Consider the following 17310-nt stretch of genomic DNA (forward strand, 5'->3'; position numbering starts at 1 on the left):
ATCCGACGGAGATCCTCTAATGTTAAGTTAGTGAAGAGTGGTAAACAACAGATAAAATATTCAAAGTAGCAGAGTCTCAGCCCAAAAGTATTTTATTAATGCTGTTTATTTACCTCCCTTTTATAGACGAGTTGTTGGTAACCGTTTGTAATGGTTAGGCATATGAGTCCCGCTTATTCCGAAACTATGTGACCGTGAGATAGATAGTTAGTGCCCATTGATAATCGTGTATGTAGTGGTTGTGCACTTTCTACGCTGGTAGTTTTCAATATGCTGATTACATGTCGGTATATATAGTATATCGGCTGATCATCAATTGGTTATTCTGACATACCGACTAGTCAGCGGTCATTGTAGTTGACTTGATCCTGGGTAGAAGTTGATCGAGAATCTCCGACTATGTGTCCGTGTAATTAATTGATAGTCGAACGTTCCATTTGTTACATCGATCGAGAGTCAGATGACATATTGTCATCGATCCGAAACTCATTCTGTAGTATGGCTTTGATGGTTTATTATCAATTTTCGATATATGATTGGTTGGCCGACTGTGAATCGAATTTGCTGCCTATGAATAGGAGGAGTAGATTCAATTACCCCAACATAAATGTGTGGCGATGGTGGAAGATATTTTTGTATAATGGGACGTAGCTTTTGCTTGGCATTACTTTTGGAGAGCCTGAAGCATACATTCTGGAGGAGCACTAGATATTGGACAAAATTTTTAAAATAATTTTATGGTTCCTCAAAAAACCGAAAAAGATCTATTAGAGCTTCCGGGATTGAGCCATACTTGGGACGGGTAGGGAAGCTGTTTTCATTCTCCCGACTTCATCTCCTAGTCCTCACGATACAAGTTTTCGTGCGGATACTACCGTCGTTGCTGGCCTCCCGACACGCGTATAAATAGACGAAGGAGATAGCGTCATCGCAGAAAGGTGGATGGTAATCGTGGTCCCGCATGGAAACTCTTATGCGAGCGTAGTGCTGCGGAGGGCCGAGCCTGCCAAGCTGGGGAATGGCTCCTTTATGCCGTAGAAAGTCATTGGGCCGGGAGGGATCGTGGTAGAGGGACAGAGCGATCGAGTAGCGAAGCAAAGGCGAGATAGGGAACCAGAGTGCGCTTTCTCGATCTCGATCTTGATCTCGATCCCGATCTCGTCGAACCAGATCCGATCGGCGATGAGCCTCTTTGGCCTCGGAAGGTATCTTCCGATCCCTTTCTCCATCTCATCTTGGTCTCTATCGATAGATTTCCCGATCTGATGCTGGGTTTCCAGAGTTTTATTGTTTGTTTTTTTCCTGGGCTTTCATCCGTTGCTGCTGCTAATTCTTTCAATACGCTTGTATTTTGATCTCTTTGTAAGTTCAGAAGCTCCAAATATAGGGAAGAAGTTGGTGCAGAGAATGAAATAATAGTCACAATCTTGTTGCTTAACTTTCACATTTGTGCTATTGATAGCCTTATCTGATGGTTTTATAAATTTTTAAAGAGGTGATTTTGATTCGTCGACCTCAATTAGAAGTTAAAACTTTAAACAGTGGAAGTGCTGCGGATGGTTGTGTGGATTTGGTGAGTAGTTGATTACTGCTTGCTTATTTTGTTTTGGGGTTTTACTCCGTAATGAAATGTTTGATCACTAGCAAAGTTTGGTCATTCTTCGGTAATTGCGATGAAGTATAATCCATATGTTGAAGTGCTTTCTTGTACTGAATGCAATTGATGAAGTACATCAAGTCTTGGCCATAAAACTGGATGGTTAAGGAGTATCTTACTCTGGACTTATAAAACAAAGTAGTTGGATGAATAATATGTTAGGTCTCTTGCAAAAACTTGGCTATGGAACCTGGAAGGTGGAACTCAGGGAGATTGTGTGGCAGTTTCAAATTGATTTCTTGGTAGTATGAGGGGTGAGAACATACTGAATCCATTAAGAAGGTAATTGAACAACATGTTGTCAAGCATGCTCATTTTGATTGCAGCAGATGTTTAATCTAGATTGAAATAGTTTTTTTGAATAATAACACACTGACATTTAATCTGGGACCGCTGTACAGAATCAGATTATTCCCTCAATAATCTACTTTTTGAATAAGGGGTCATTTGCCTGGGTTACAGGCCCTCTATGGTTAGGATTTTCATTCAAAGTGCAGATATCAGTGAGGGAGAATTTGCTAAGTTGCACGCTGTTGTAGAATTTAGATTTCTCTTTTTATCGAGCCAAAGGAGGATCTAAAAGTTTGGGATGCACTCTTGAAGTAGTATGCTTCTTGCATATTTGAGCCATCTTGATGTGATCAAAGCATGATGAATGAAGTGCATATGTGATTATGGCAGGTTATCCCATTTTAATTATTTATTTTATTTTATTTTATTTTTAGCTCATCATGATCCCTTTGCCTGCAATGTTAATGGCAGGAAATGGAGATGGGAAGAATCTAGCTATGCTATAGCAAACATTTCTTTGGCTTTAATAATGGGATTTTAACATGTAGATGCGAGAAACATTTCAATTATAGGATATCAGGAATGTGCTACCAATAGCTTTTTTAATTGGAAGCCCATTAGTTGGTTCTTTGATGATATTTGAAACATTTAACCAGTGAGGAAGCAATATATAATATCAATCCCTGCACCATCTTTTGGTTGGGGCATTTGGGAGAAGTAGTCCCTCATTCGTAATTGTATCGTTCTCGTTCAAATGCAAATTTTGATTTTTTTTAATGATCCATTTCTGTTTAGCTTTTTCCTTCTTTATTTATTTACTAAAGTGAGGACATTCATGCTCTCTCTCTCTCTCTCTCTCTCTCATATATATATATATAATTCAAAATTTTAATGGTTTTCACTCACCTCTACTCAATAAAACCGGCAAACGTTGCTGTATGAACTGAGAAATTGAGCAGTTAAATGCACACATGAGCATGAGATTATGTACCAAAACTGACTAAACGAAGGTATTAATTCAAATGTTTGACAAGATTAGGAAGCTAGAGTAAAAATGAATCAGTTAAAGGAAATGTAGAGTAGCCTAAATGGATAATGCAATCAAATATTATTTGTGATAGTTTAACTACAGGCAAAATAGGCATGGAGATGTGCCCTTATTTATAGCATTTGAGACCTTGTATTTCATATATTTGCTTTATGCATTGTGTTGACCATATATTTGTGAAGAAATTTGTTGTAGCTTTATGATATTTTCAGTTTCCCATCAGGCCAACAGTTTCCAAGGGAAGTCATATAAAAGGGAAAATCTATCCTCATCAAAAGTGATTTACTAATTCTGTCTCGGGCATAAAAATATGGAATTGGAGTGTCTGGATAGCAATGACAGGAGTTGCAGTGGATCTTCACAAAAGTGGCATGAAAACTGGGAAATTTGGAATGTGGTTTGAAAATATCATATTTACTTACTAAAGGATCCTTTCTGTATTTCTATTGAATACTGCTTGTTTGGTGCATCATTTAGAAAAACCAAGGGAGAAAAGACTCATTTTATGATTTTGTAATGCTCCACCTACATTAGTTGAATTACATTGGATATCCATGCTGGGTTTTCTTTTATCTTTTCTTTTCTTTTTTGATTAATTTTGATAACATAATCTTTTTAAGTAATATCTTGGGGGGCTGGTTAATAGATGTATTGCTTTTATCTCCTTTCTTTCTGTTGGAAACATGTAAAAGAATTTGGATTGAAAGTCTAGCAGTGATACAGCTGGATCAGCAGAGGTTTTAAACTGTATGACTGAAAATTTTGGGCTTTTAGCTCTTTTCTTGTACGATTCTTCTTACATCAATTTTCTCCATTTCAGGAACCAAAGGACATTCCGACCAAAAAAGAGTGCGCCATCTGGTAGCAAGGTTGGCTCCCTAACCACATATGATCATTTTGTTCACCAAATTAGGATTACATGACTTAAATTGTATTTAAAATGCCAATTTATATCTTCGGTGATTATTTTCTTGTTTCATATCTGATTCAAAGACTTGCTATTTTGAGATTGATATCTTATATTATTGCAAAATCCTTGTCATTTTATTAATTCAGCTTTGAGTTTTGGATAACTATGCTTCTTAAACTTTTGCCAGTAATGCATTTTCGACTTCTTTCTCTGTATTTTTGCCTACTCATATCTTATTCTGTGGACTAGGTGAAAAATTTGTGATAGAAAAGGATCGATTTCTAACATTCTGTATATTTTCTCAATTATTTGCAGAAGTGAATACCAAATATAACAAACAGTAGCTTGGGCTTGTATCACTTTGCTTACTATACATTTTAAGAAATAATGGGGCAGTAGAGTGATGTATTGGTTTTGCATCTCTCATTTAATATTTCTATTCAGTTTTTTGTTAAACATGCTAATATACTATTTAAATATAATTCCTACTAATGACAACTTCATGCAGAACTAAAGTCCTTTAAGCTCACTTAACATTTGTTTTAAGTTCAAAAGTATATCACTGTGCAGTGAAAATTATTATAAGTGTAAAATAGGGAATTTTGTGATGATTTAATAATTTTTTGCCTTTTTTTTCCATATGCAGGGTGCACAACTCAGAAAACATATAGATGCCACTTTGGGTAGTGGAAACCTTAGGGAAGCAGTAAGGCTTCCTCCTGGGGAGGATTTCAATGAGTGGCTTGCCGTCAATAGTAATATTCTTTCTCTTGTTGAATTTGGCTTTTCTCTCCATATGCTACCTTTCTTTAAAGGTCCTTTTTGTATTTACTTTTTTTTTTTTTTTTTACTTTGGGAATCTGTTTCGATTGATGTAAGTGCTGCCTTTAAGTTAGCTCACTGAATAGGTGAATGGATGCAGCTTAATTAAATGTTTAAAGATAAGTTGTTTCGGTTCCATTCCGTCACACTTTTTAAGATTTTGATGATGGTCTGGAGGCTAAATCCTTGTTTTTGTGGGTGTTTGTTTTTCAGCTGTTGATTTCTTCAATCAGGTGAATCTGCTCTACGGCACGCTCACAGAATTTTGCACGCCTGAGAACTGTCCAACAATGACTGCCGGGCCAAAGTATGTTTTATCATGTAACTTGGAACTTATTTTAAGTTGATATTGAAATTTAAAAAAAAAAATAGTGAGGATTGACACTTCATCAACTCTTTATTTGTTTGACAACTTTGACGCTTGAGTGATTATTGTGTTACCCGTAGTCATGATTGCTGCTATGTGTTATGCCTTTAAGCTTGATGCTTTGACATCTCAAAGCAGTTTCTTTGTATTCTTGTCATGGTGGAACATCATGTATCTCTGAGTGGATTCAGTGCCATAATTTGCACCATGGGAATTAGGAAGCCTGATTTATATGGTTGATGCTTTGATTCCGTAAAGGCTAATTCCATGTCTTGCATTTTTTGAAATCTGCTTCCACAAAATAAACTGCTACTCTCTCTCTCTCTCTCTCTCTTTCTGTTATCTCATGCTTGCTCTGCAGGTTATTTATAGTTTAAGTCACACTAGCAAAATGCTCACACAATTCTTACAATTATACTGTGGAAATTGAGTATATTATTTCAAGTCTGAACATGTTGAAATTAAAACCTCTAACATAACCATCTGGCATTCGTGTGAATTGATGTTTATCAATTAATTTACTTTTTTCTACACCTTCACATTTACATCATATCTATTAATTCAGCAAAATCATATATTAAATGCAAATGTCCTTGCCTATGTCATAAATTACTTGAGTTTTTCTTTCTTCCGTGCATGTTTGTTAATACATTTTTGGTCAGCTTCTTTCTGTTTTAATTTTTTGCTTACATCCTGTAAATGCCACATTATCTTCTTGATAAGCCTTGCAATGTCAGGGACTGATTTCACTGGTATGTTCTTTATTGATTTTGGACCTCAAATTGGCCACCTTGCCACAGTTTGTCCTCCTTGTGTGATAACTTATGACTTCTAGTTATCTAGATCAAGGCTTTACGTCTCAGTGGGATGGGGGCCATTCTGGCCGTCTTATCTCGTTCCTATGAGAACATGGGACCGGATGGGCTTGGGACTCTGAAACCCATCCTTGCAGTGAAAGAAAAAGAAAGAGGAAAGAAGGAAATAAAGAAAAGAGAAAAAATAAAAGGAAAGAAGAAGAAAAATTGAAAAAAAAGGAAGGGAGAAGAAAAGAAAGAAAAAGAAAAGGAAAGAAAGAAAGATAGAGAAAAAGAAAGAAAAGAAGGAAGAAAGTACAAAAGAAAGAAAGAAAGGAAAGAAAGGGAGAAAGATGGAGGATATCCACTAGGACGCATGACCGAAAATATTGTCTGGATGGAACGGGACAGTGAGGCATCCCGTTCTATAGAGAAACCAGGACACCTTTGTCCTATAGGATTTAAAACCTTGATCTGGATTATATTCTTGTGACAGTAACATGCCCATCCCACTCAATAAATCTTTTACAGATAGAAACTAAACTATAAATCATGCCTTAGTTATTTCCAGGGGCAAGAGTCCTCTGAATATGATCTCTTCTGTCACTATCTACAAATGCTTCCCTCTTAAGACTCCCAGGACCATATCATCTCTAAACAATGCACGATCCACATTAATGTGGGTGGCCATTAGACAAGCAGCAAACTTTATGATCTATAATTTTGGGGCTGGATTTATGCAAACTGGATGGATCTTTCATGCACTATCATTATTCACAGACTTCAATTTTTATGTGTCCTTTTCATGTCTTTCCTTCAAGTCACAGCTTTCTCAAGTTGAAGGTTGTGTGTCAACATCTAGAAGTCTTCTTCTATGCCTTATGATAAAATAATTGATGGTTTTGCTTTGGTGAAACTTTGTAAATTTTGTGTCACCGACCATCCTATAAGATGTAATGCAACTGAAATAGCAGATGACTGTGTGACCATGTTTAAGTATCTTGTTGGTTACATTATTGAATATTACGTTGCAAAATCTAGGATGATTTTTGTTCTTCACTGTAGTCAAAAATAAATTTAAATTGTCTACCTTAACAGAATCTGCTCCCTGTGTATAAAATCAATTGCATGGATGCAAAATCAATTCGTACTTATGAGGGTGAAATTATGCAGATACGAGTATAGGTGGGCTGATGGTGTGCAAATAAAGAAGCCCATAGAAGTTTCTGCACCAAAATATGTCGAGTATTTGATGGACTGGATTGAAGCTCAGCTTGATGATGAATCGATATTCCCTCAAAGGCTTGGTACTATTTTGGAAATAATATGGATGCAAAGAATTTTATATCTCTTGCAGTGGCATTTACTTTGAATAGTTGGGATAAGACTTACTAGTTATGGTTATAATTATGGTCTTCCTCTCATGTTTACTTAGTCTCTATTTTCTAGGAGCACCTTTCCCTCCAAATTTTAAAGAAGTTGTAAAGACTATCTTCAAGCGTTTATTCCGTGTTTATGCGCACATATACCACTCTCATTTTCAGAAGATAGTCAGTCTCAAGGAAGAGGCTCATCTTAACACCTGCTTCAAGCATTTCATTCTGTTTACATATGTAAGATTTCTTACATACTGGTACTTTGTTTTTATGAATATTTTATAAGTGATATCTATTTGAAGTTTCTGTTAATACTAGATAAAGGTCTAGACTCATGTTTACATGCATGTGTACTTTAGAAGTTATGTATTTCTTGTTGATCAGGGAAGTAACGCATTCTTTCTGGTTTAGTTTGTAAATCAGCATATGCTGACTTTCTCCTAAAAAAGAATAAAATGTTGTGCTTAGTTTCTCAGGATATGATCTTGCAAATACTCACTATGTGATTGAACTATATCATTTATGTGATCAAGCATGCTGAAATGTTCTCTATGATTTTTAATGAAGATTCATGCTGATCCAGCAATATTCCCCACTTCAGTGGTACTACTGGTTACCTGTTTCTAGAAGTTTGATCTTATTTCTGGATTTTATCGAGGCAATCTGTCAGATGTATATATTTCTAAATCCATATGTATGGCACCAATAGGTTGGTGAATACATAACATGATCTAGATAAAATCTTCTTCAATTTCAAGCTCAATGGTTTAGTTAGACAAACGTTACTAATTAGTCAGTTATTTTGGTATGGTTGCATCCTCTATTTGAAACTGAAAGTGTAGCTTTTTTTCTAGAACTATCTCAATGGCTCCAAGTTAGTGTTTTTTGACTGGTTCTGGTTTGAGATGACATCAACCTAATTTGTTTAGCAGCGTTTCATAAAGATAACTTCCCCCTCCTCAGTATGTAGTTTGAAGGCCAAAAAATTTTAATCACTTGTGGTCATTGGTAAGTCAACTTGAAATCCTTACCTTCTAAACAGGAAGATCCAAAGAGATGAAAGACATTAAAATTCTGGACCGTAACTTTTGAGGATAATTAGGAATGACTTATGTCATGGATTAAATTTTCCGTCAGCATAGCTGTTTTGGAAATACTTATGTTCTAATGCCTGTCACATGGCTAATGATCCAAGCTGTGTGTGAATGCTAGCTGTATGCAAATGTTTGGTACACCATGGTGACAATGTGTGGCAAGAACTAGCATGCATGGTACATACTGTGCCAATGCTACAGGACAAGTCCTTGCTCATCAAATTTGGACCAGTTTCGAGGCCCTGTTGGTAACCATGGATTGTAATAACATTGTCATGCTAGTCTGTGCTCTATGTCACATCTCTTGCTGTTAAGATGCAGGCATTGTATAGACTAGTAAGTTCCCCAATATTGTGCATACCAGTCCATGCTAGTGTTGTCCGTAAAGACACTGACATGGACCGGTGTGGACTGGTATGAATTCGATTTTATTGGACCTTGGCATGTGGCCCATTACATAGCTAAGCAATTGATTGGCATGATATAACAAGGTATCTGAATACCATGATTAGATCCTGTTGGAATGGGACGATATCCTCAATACCATATTGTTCTGATAGGGAAACAGGATTTGGCCAGGTGCAGACACTAGTTCTTTCTTGAACCAGGATGTACTGACTGCTCCCAGCGCTCAGGATGGGTAGGACGGACTGGAAAGACCATTTTTTTAATTTTTTTTTTCCTTTTTATTCTTGTTGTTTTGACGGTTTGGAACTGTCTTGACCATAGAGTACCATCCCAATACCATGTTGTCCCAGGAGCAAACCGAGACATGGCCTGTCACTGAGATTTAAACCCTTGCTAGTGAGTCTTTGATTCAAGAACCATTGAATTATGAGCATTAAGAGACAAGGGTAATATCAAAGATTCAATTGACTATGCTGGTTTATGCGCTGGCTAGGGGCTGACAAGGCATGTATTCTGCCAATACATGTGCATTGCTGACATGTGCTATATAATGAGAAAAAGCTTAGTGGGCACATGTCTGGACAGGTCGGTACTAGCGGTGGATCACTGCTGGCATGGACTAACACTTGAATCCTTGGATAATACACTGAAGCAAATACAAAATCATTTTTTCAACTAGACTAGGCTAGTCCAGCCACAAGCTGAGTCTTTATACATCTTGGGAGCCAAACCAATTCAATACTTGAAAATTAATTCAACCTAGCTTGCTTTAAGATGACTATTGATCTTGTAATGATATTGGAATAGTAGACTAAACAACTATGTCTTGTTCAGAAGGACAACATGGTGGCTTTGAGCCTCAATGTGTTGATAGAACAACATAAGACCTCATAGGTTGTATTGAGGTTCGCCTTATAAGACCTACTCAAAATAAAATATTACAAGAGCCTAGCAAAGGGGGCAACTTTTATTTTCTCTGTTTGGAAGCAAGAATTGGGCAAAAGCCAATTTAGATTTATAAAGGGGCCAATTATTTAGCCAGTACTGAATACAAATCGATGTTGTATTGAGACTCATGAGAATATTAATTACTTGCACCTGAATTTCTATTTAAAATTCTATGCCTTAACCGGACAAGGAGTCCTCAAGGAGCCCAACCTCTTAAAATCAACCATTATCCTTGATACATCTTAGGGGCTGCTTTGCCTTATTCATTTATGCTAAGAGAAATATCTATGTATAAATCAAAGATTCGAGTTTCAGAAGAAACCAGTCTGTTTCAGCTGAGGCTGAAATGATTCAGCCAGTTTTCATAAGGCCGCATATATGATATGTGACTGTGGTGCCTCCCAACTGCACTGTATTACCAACATGCAGTTACAATATGCAGTCCTGTTGCATATCAACCTAAAAGGTAGTAACCTAGCATTGTGCAGCACAGATGGAGTGGCTTCATATTGATGGATATGTTGGATGTTGGTTTTAGACAGGTCTGATATGGGTATTAAGCATATGAATATGTTAATTATGTTATAACTGTTGCTATATGTATTGAGTACTTGGTAGTAAGCTTTAATTGTTAGTTAGTGTTATTCATGTTGCTACCAAATATTACAATCATTATTGTTCTTTTTTATTTTGTTTTATTTATTTTTAAATAGTTGAAAATACTAACGGCACATCCTAAACTCGAACTGCTTTCATGTATGTATGTGCGCGCACGCGCGCGTACGTACATACGTACTATATCTATATATGTATGTACGTACTATATATATGTATTTATGTATGTATGTAACAGATGCGGCCTGCATACGTATGTACTATATCTATATGTGTATGCACATCCGTACTATATATATGTATGCACATATGTATGTAACGGATGTGGCTTGCATGTTGCTGTGGTTTATGTAATCCCTTGAATGTAACAGATGTGGCCTGCATATTGCTATGGTTTATGTACATATGTATGTATGTATGTATGTATGTATATATGAATGCATGTAACAGATGTGGCCTGCATATGGCTATGGCATATGTAATCCCTTGACCACCTACATACTGCATCTGCCTTTTAAAACGCTAGTTTCAACAGTTTTGGCCCATTTGGATCCAGTTTCATTGGTTTCAGCCAGTTTTGACCAAAACTAATTGAAGAAAGCTGTAGATGTTTTTTAAGCTTTTTTTTTTTTGGTGTTTATAATCATATTGTGGTTATTCCTTTATTTATTTAAGCATACTAGTACATCGCTATGGCCAGTCCCAAGCCGAGATGACAAAGGTAGAGGATTTGATGTTAGGTTGACAGTTGGTTGTGAAGAATATGTCAAAAACTCTGAAATTGATCGGAATTTGAAGGTGAATGACGATCCATAAACCCGAACTTAAATAATTGGGAGAAGACCGAATGGTTATGGTTATGATTGCACTAGTTATAAATTGTGATGCATATGTAAATGCACATGCCAGCTAAAGATTTCAGATGTAGAATATGTTTTTAAAAGATTAAAGAAATATATTACTTTGGATTAGATGCACAAGGGATTCTAATATACCTTCTTCATGAAATTGTTTGAGATTTATTTGCTATATTATGTTAGGTTTTCAAGTTTTGCCGTAACCAACAAATCACTATGGATTTGCCTTCTGGAACAGATAAAACTCTTATCTTGCATAGAATTCATCATAGGAATTCCAACTTGAGGAAAGTTGTCGTTTTGACTCCTGGGAGTCCAGCAATGTCTGAACCTTTTTCCTGTACAAGTTTTAGCATGGTTAGGTCTTAAAAGGAAGCATCTAATTGCAGTTATTACCAGAATTGAAATGTTGGGAACTATTGCTGCCTTTGTACAGTATTAGGAGAGGCTACTAATGTTAATTTTTGATAATTTTGCATTCTTTTCTTGAGTTAAAGGATGAGATAATTAATGGATGTGAACCTAAATTGTGACTGGAAAATTTCGCCGAAGCATTTCGAAGACACATTTGCAAACAATTAAGTACAAATAATTACTAAATATGTCAAAAGCTACAAATTTTTTTGTTGCTAAATGAAGTTTGATCTATAGGAACTATAATATAGTTGCCCACCAGGCTCAGTCCTAATGACAATGAGAAAGTTAACATGAACAGGATTGCACAATGGACACTGTTATAAGAAACCTGTGTTCATGTAGTACATTGGCCTCGTTCCATCCATATCAGGTTAGCTTTATAGATTAAGTTGTGATATGTCGAGCTTTCGAAAATTTTACTACCGACTCTTGACAACAGTCCTCGATGAGGAACTGCGAACTTCCTGGCCTGGCAGTTATGAGAAAATAAGGGCCTTTGTATGAACCTAAAGGTGTTGCTTGCTAATAAGAGACCTATCTTATTATTGACATGGTTTAATCTTTTGAACACAGGACTGACCCTCTAAAGATTTTGTGTGTGCAAAAGAGCAAAGAAGCAAGGTTTGATCCTGGTATTGCATTTGTTGCAGAGGCACACATTATAAGTGAAACAGCTAATTGTGATGAACTTATTTTACCTTCTGGAATGCCTCAAATTCAAGGTTTAAAGTACAACTATACCATGGTCTGAAAGTGTCTTCTTGCAGCCTCATGAATTTCTTTCCTTGAATAGAATGAATTAGCAAAATACTTGTTAAATCTATTGGAGCTACTAACACAGCTAGATTGCTTTAGACCAAGGTTCGCTATCTCGATGGTGCCAACCTATTACTATGTCGGTATAGGGCTGGTTCGGTATATCAAGTATTGGTATGCCTCCTGTACCGCATATGGATAACGAACCAATATGGTATGGCATGGCGGTGCCATTCGATTTGGTATGGTACAGCAAATCTTGCTCTAAACCAATAAGGATTTGCCCTTTCGAATTTTACTACAGATACTAAATCATGTGTTTTATTAAACATCCTCTTTGAAAATTTTGCCTGTGTGACATCTACTGCTGCTTGACTCTTGAACGTTTGCCTACCCAACTAACTCATATGATCCTGTCAAGTTTTCTTTCTTTTCCATTTTTTTTTTTCAAGTAGATATATACAATATTAAGTGATCTTGATAAGATTCTTCTACAAGTTGAAACAGTTCTGGGGAAGCTGACCTTGTCTGAGTCCTGGTTTCTATCTGAATTTTGGCTCATTTTGAGGTCAGATCTGTACTTTGCATAGGAGACGTGTGCATAGAATCAGAAGCTTCATTTAAGCTGTAGTTCCTGGGCCAACCATTGGAACCATGAATTCTGCTGAGGACAACATATTGCATATCATTCTATTTTCATTAATTTCATGAACTTATGTTACTGGTTAGAAGTTGCAAACCTTTATTGCTGCGAAGTGCATAATATTTAATTTCGTCCAAGCTAGTTCTATAATTGTGGTGTCATGTATTCGGTACAGTCAATTGAAGAGAACTTCTAGTTTGCTGACATTTGTGCGTATTTGATGCAGGAGTTTGGCTTGATTGACAAGAAGGAGCTTGCTCCACTTCAAGAGATCATAGAATCCATAATCGTTCCCTATTAAAACTTTGACTGTACATTTGGGAGCATGTTCGTAATGCCTCCACTAATCTTGCGCTCGACCATGAAAACAAGGTGGTTTCTGTAATTTTGCTGTTAGGATTTCAGGACGCGCTGGCTTGCTATGATGGTAGCTTGGATTGTGTTTTGAATTTCTTTTAAATTAGATGCTAGTTCCTGGCATATCTTTAACTTCCATGCGCTGAATGATGCTTATTTGATGATATTGCTTTTACGGCTTCTCTGTTACCATTCACTGATGGTGTATGTAAACTTGGTTTGAATGCTGTCAAGGACGCTGGTAACTGTAACACTAATCATCGCGCGAAATTACAATGATTCATTGTTTACTTTTATTTTTTATCATTTTAAGACAGATGTAAACATATGGCAATGATTGCTCTTGGAATTTTTGTTTTTGAGGGAAATAGGTAATGTGAAGGATTGGACGATGGTTGGAGTTCGGGTTCTCTGCGTACATTTTGTGGGTCCGTAGCTGCAGTGCGACTTGCTGGTCTTGTCTCATAGGAAAGTCAAGATGTCAGAATGGTTCTCAGAAGGGCTTGTCTCGTAGGACATTGTTCTTCGATCAATCACCGGTGAACGCTAAAGATCAAAGCTATCGAACTGTGGAGGGAAATGCCGGAATCATCAGCGAAATTGGGAAGAAGGCGACTCTGCCTCCTTCACAGCATTTGCGTCTGTCCCTTTTTATTTATTTATTTATATGTTTCTTTTTCTGGTTTGGGCCAAGCTGGACTTGGCTTAGTTGGGTTGTAGTCTGTTCCGCCTGATCTCGGCCGAGCCAACTGCCTCGGCTGGTCGCACAGATTAGGCTCAATTGAGTATCAGGAAGGTCCTAGGCATTACTTGAAGTGCAGCTTCCAAAAGAGAGAGTTTGGCTTCACCTGGGGAAAGAAATGCTAAAGAGTAAAGGAAAGAACCGAACGCAACTCCATATGGTCTTCTCAATATTTTGGTGGAAAATAGGGGAAAATGCCCTCCATCTTGCCATTATAAATAGTGACGGACTCAAGTTAATGCTGAGAATTTAAAACTGTTTCAACCTTCTATGCTAGATGAATGGTTAAAGCTAGGAACTAGTTTTACGGGCTATGGATAACCGATGAGTGGAGCAGAAAAGGCCACGGATCAGGAGTGTGCCGTCAAGATGACAGCTTGAATCGGCCAGAAGGATGAGCTTCCTAGCAAAGGTAGGTAAGTAGTTCAGTCATGAAGTATATATTTTTCATCCTCAATTTTGATTTAGTAAGAGCTAAATCATCTAAATAAGAGAGTCTTAATTTTGAAGGACCATTAGACTCGATACAGACTATTTTAATCACTATGAGAAAGACTTGGTAGATTGTAAGAGTGAAATCCATCACATCAGAAAGCCGGTTTGTGTACTCAACTTTTGGAGGGCTTAGCTTGTCTATAAATGTTTGATTGAGGTATACATATTTTTGAAATCAGTATACTTTTCGAGCTTCATGACATTGCACTATCTTTTAAGGATGTGGTGCATCAGATGATCCAAGTGAAGTTTTATTATTTAGACTCTCAGGTGGACCAGTCGATGTAAAAATTTTCTATTTCAGAAAATATTTCGATTAGACATATCTCTCAATATAGGAAGAATTCGATAAAGGGGTTGCAGAAAAAGTCGATATAAAAATTCAGATCTACGTTGTTCAGCAATTTAATCTTTTTATAATTATTTTTACTAGTCATCTCTATTTTGGAAAAGATGTGTTCTCTTTTGATCCGAAGAGAAATCCAATCCGGTTTGTGCAAAGATTGACTTCGTTGGTATAAATGAAGGTTTTGTTATTGATTAATGAAAGAGAAGCATATGTAGACCTTGTTGTCATCAAATTTTCTATTTTTTATTTTTTAATTTGAGTTGAGCAAGTTCAAGGAATTTTCTTTTTTGCTGATTCGATCAATTATGCACCAGAATTAAAGAGCAAAAATTATGAAACAAAATTTGAATCTCATTATGCTGTAACAGATTCATGTGGTTGATAACAGCATGTCTTTTGTCAAATAACTTGAGTCTAACATGGCTAATGCCATAGCACAGCTGCAAAGCAGCAGAAGAAGATCTAGGATTGCGATGTAACAGTGCAACACCTAGAATTAATGTTGTAAGGAGCTGCATGGGATTAGTTCTGACAATTATTGCCACCATTAACCTTCAGAGAAGGCTCAGCAGCAGATAGGTGGAATGGTTTGATGGGGATTATTGATCCCTGTTACCAGATCTCCATATCATTGCTCAGCAATTTGTCGATTGCGTCAATCAAACCATTTCTGATAGCTTCAGCTCAAAACTTTGTACCTATGAAAGCAATAATAAGAAATGCATATATTTTCTCTGCTTTTGGAAATCAATTAAATTCACCCGAGCAAAAATATAAAAATCGATTTTCGTACTTCAGCTTTTCACTCGCTTAAGAATGTAGATCATGTTTATTATATCATAAACTGACACAGTAATGGTTATCTACATTTCCTTGTGAAACTTTCAGGAAATTACAAGGTTTTATAATATTGGTATCGTTCCCTATCAATGAACCAATAAACTGGCACGTAATTGGTCTTAATCTAAGATGATATAGTAACTGATTGTTGGTATTCCTGTATTTGCTTATGCAACAATAGGTACCTCTGAAACTTTGATTCTATCAGGTTCTTAAAAGTTGTGATAAAAGCCTCAGGAGTTTCTTAGAATTATCCGAGGTTCCTGTAGGATTTGACTGTTACCTGTCTGAAAAGTTTCAGGATTCAGTTTTTGAAGCTGGGTTCCTTTTGGAGAGCTTGCGGATCATGAAGAGAGCAAAAGTTTCATCGTGCTAAAATAGTCCATGAATTGAAACCTTTTATTTCACAATTTTGCACTGTAGCTTATCAAATTAAACTAAATCTCCATGTTGGAGAATGTATACCTCGAATGATAAATGCACGCAACCAAACTCAAGTATGAAACTTCATAGGTTCATCTTCTCTTAAAAATGGAATAGCAAGGAATGGCAGAACCCAAGGAGAAAAAGAAAATTCTGTTCAGCTGTTTTAGAAACACTCCAGCTAAAATGGTCAATGTTTTTTTTTTTCACCTTATCTAAGAACTACTAATGAATACCAAATCATATAGTACAGAAATGGCCTTTAATCTTTGTAGGCAAGGTTGGTCAACAACTCCATCCTGACACAATGCATCATATACTCTCAAAATCCTCATCTAAAAGAACCTCTCTGACAGGCAGGACCGTTCTCTTTGATTATTTCTTTAGAAGAAACAAATAACAGCAATATATATGCAATTGTTTTCTTTATTCTTCCTCTTTAAAAAATTTATGACTATTAATTTTTCATGTGAATTAGTGAGAACTTCGATAACATGGATCAAGCACTTCCACTCACCTTCATTGTTCAAAGAAAGATCTTATTATTTGTTTAATTATTTTAGGTGAGCAGAGAGAGCACCCCCAATGGTGCGACATGGAATAACTGCCCATGTTAGACCCATGGAAAAACACCACCAAAAGTTCAATGAAGAATGTCTCCCTGGAAGGAGAGGGGCGCATTATGGTGCTGAAGCTTTATTTGCATCAACATCAGTCGGATGTTTCCATCATTGATGTTTCCAACATAAAGTGTAGTAGAGGGAGCTGCGGTGCCATATCAAAGCACTTCCCAAAAGCAATCAAAATGGGGTAAAGAGCAACAGAAATGGAGAGCTCTTCAGGGGTCATCGTCTGAATAGTCATCTCACCGATGATAAAAGAGAGAACCAGAATCTGGCTCCAAACAAGGTCTCACTTGTAACCTAGCTACTCCGTTGCAACCCACTGCAACTCCCCATCCCAGTCCCACAAAAAGCCTTTTCTCTTCAAAAAAGAAAAAAAAAAAAAAAAAGAAGGGAAAAATGCATGGGAAAAGAATATCGAATTCATTCATGAAAGTGATCGTGCTTAAATCCAATCAAAGAATCAGAAACCAGCAAA

General features: G+C 36.7%; 1 protein-coding gene across 2 annotated transcripts; it reads left to right on the forward strand.

The window, feature by feature from the left end:
- Window positions 1-1028: 1028 nt before the first annotated feature.
- On the forward strand, window positions 1029-13656 carry LOC105061316 (MOB kinase activator-like 1A). Of its 2 annotated transcripts, XM_010945325.4 has the most exons (7): window positions 1029-1205; window positions 3817-3865; window positions 4553-4661; window positions 4942-5035; window positions 7063-7196; window positions 7339-7502; window positions 13230-13656. In XM_010945325.4, exons 1-7 carry the CDS (start codon window positions 1183-1185, stop codon window positions 13302-13304), a joined length of 648 nt encoding a protein of 215 aa, XP_010943627.1. In that variant the 5' UTR covers window positions 1029-1182; the 3' UTR covers window positions 13305-13656. The 2 variants fall into 2 exon arrangements, with proteins under 2 accessions (XP_010943627.1, XP_073102387.1); XM_073246286.1 differs by lacking the exon at window positions 1029-1205 and having other exon boundaries at window positions 3816-3865; window positions 4786-5035.
- Window positions 13657-17310: the final 3654 nt, after the last annotated feature.

Source organism: Elaeis guineensis, chromosome 12, assembly GCF_000442705.2.
Source record: "Elaeis guineensis isolate ETL-2024a chromosome 12, EG11, whole genome shotgun sequence".
Taxonomy (NCBI): Eukaryota; Viridiplantae; Streptophyta; class Magnoliopsida; order Arecales; family Arecaceae; genus Elaeis; species Elaeis guineensis.

Coding starts and splice junctions, on each gene's coding strand:
- LOC105061316 (XM_010945325.4), top strand. CDS start 1,183: ATGAGCCTCTTTGGCCTCGGAAG. Junction 1,206..3,816: donor AGCCTCTTTGGCCTCGGAAG/GTATCTTCCGAT, acceptor TCTCCATTTCAG/GAACCAAAGGACATTCCGAC. Junction 4,662..4,941: donor TGAGTGGCTTGCCGTCAATA/GTAATATTCTTT, acceptor TTTGTTTTTCAG/CTGTTGATTTCTTCAATCAG.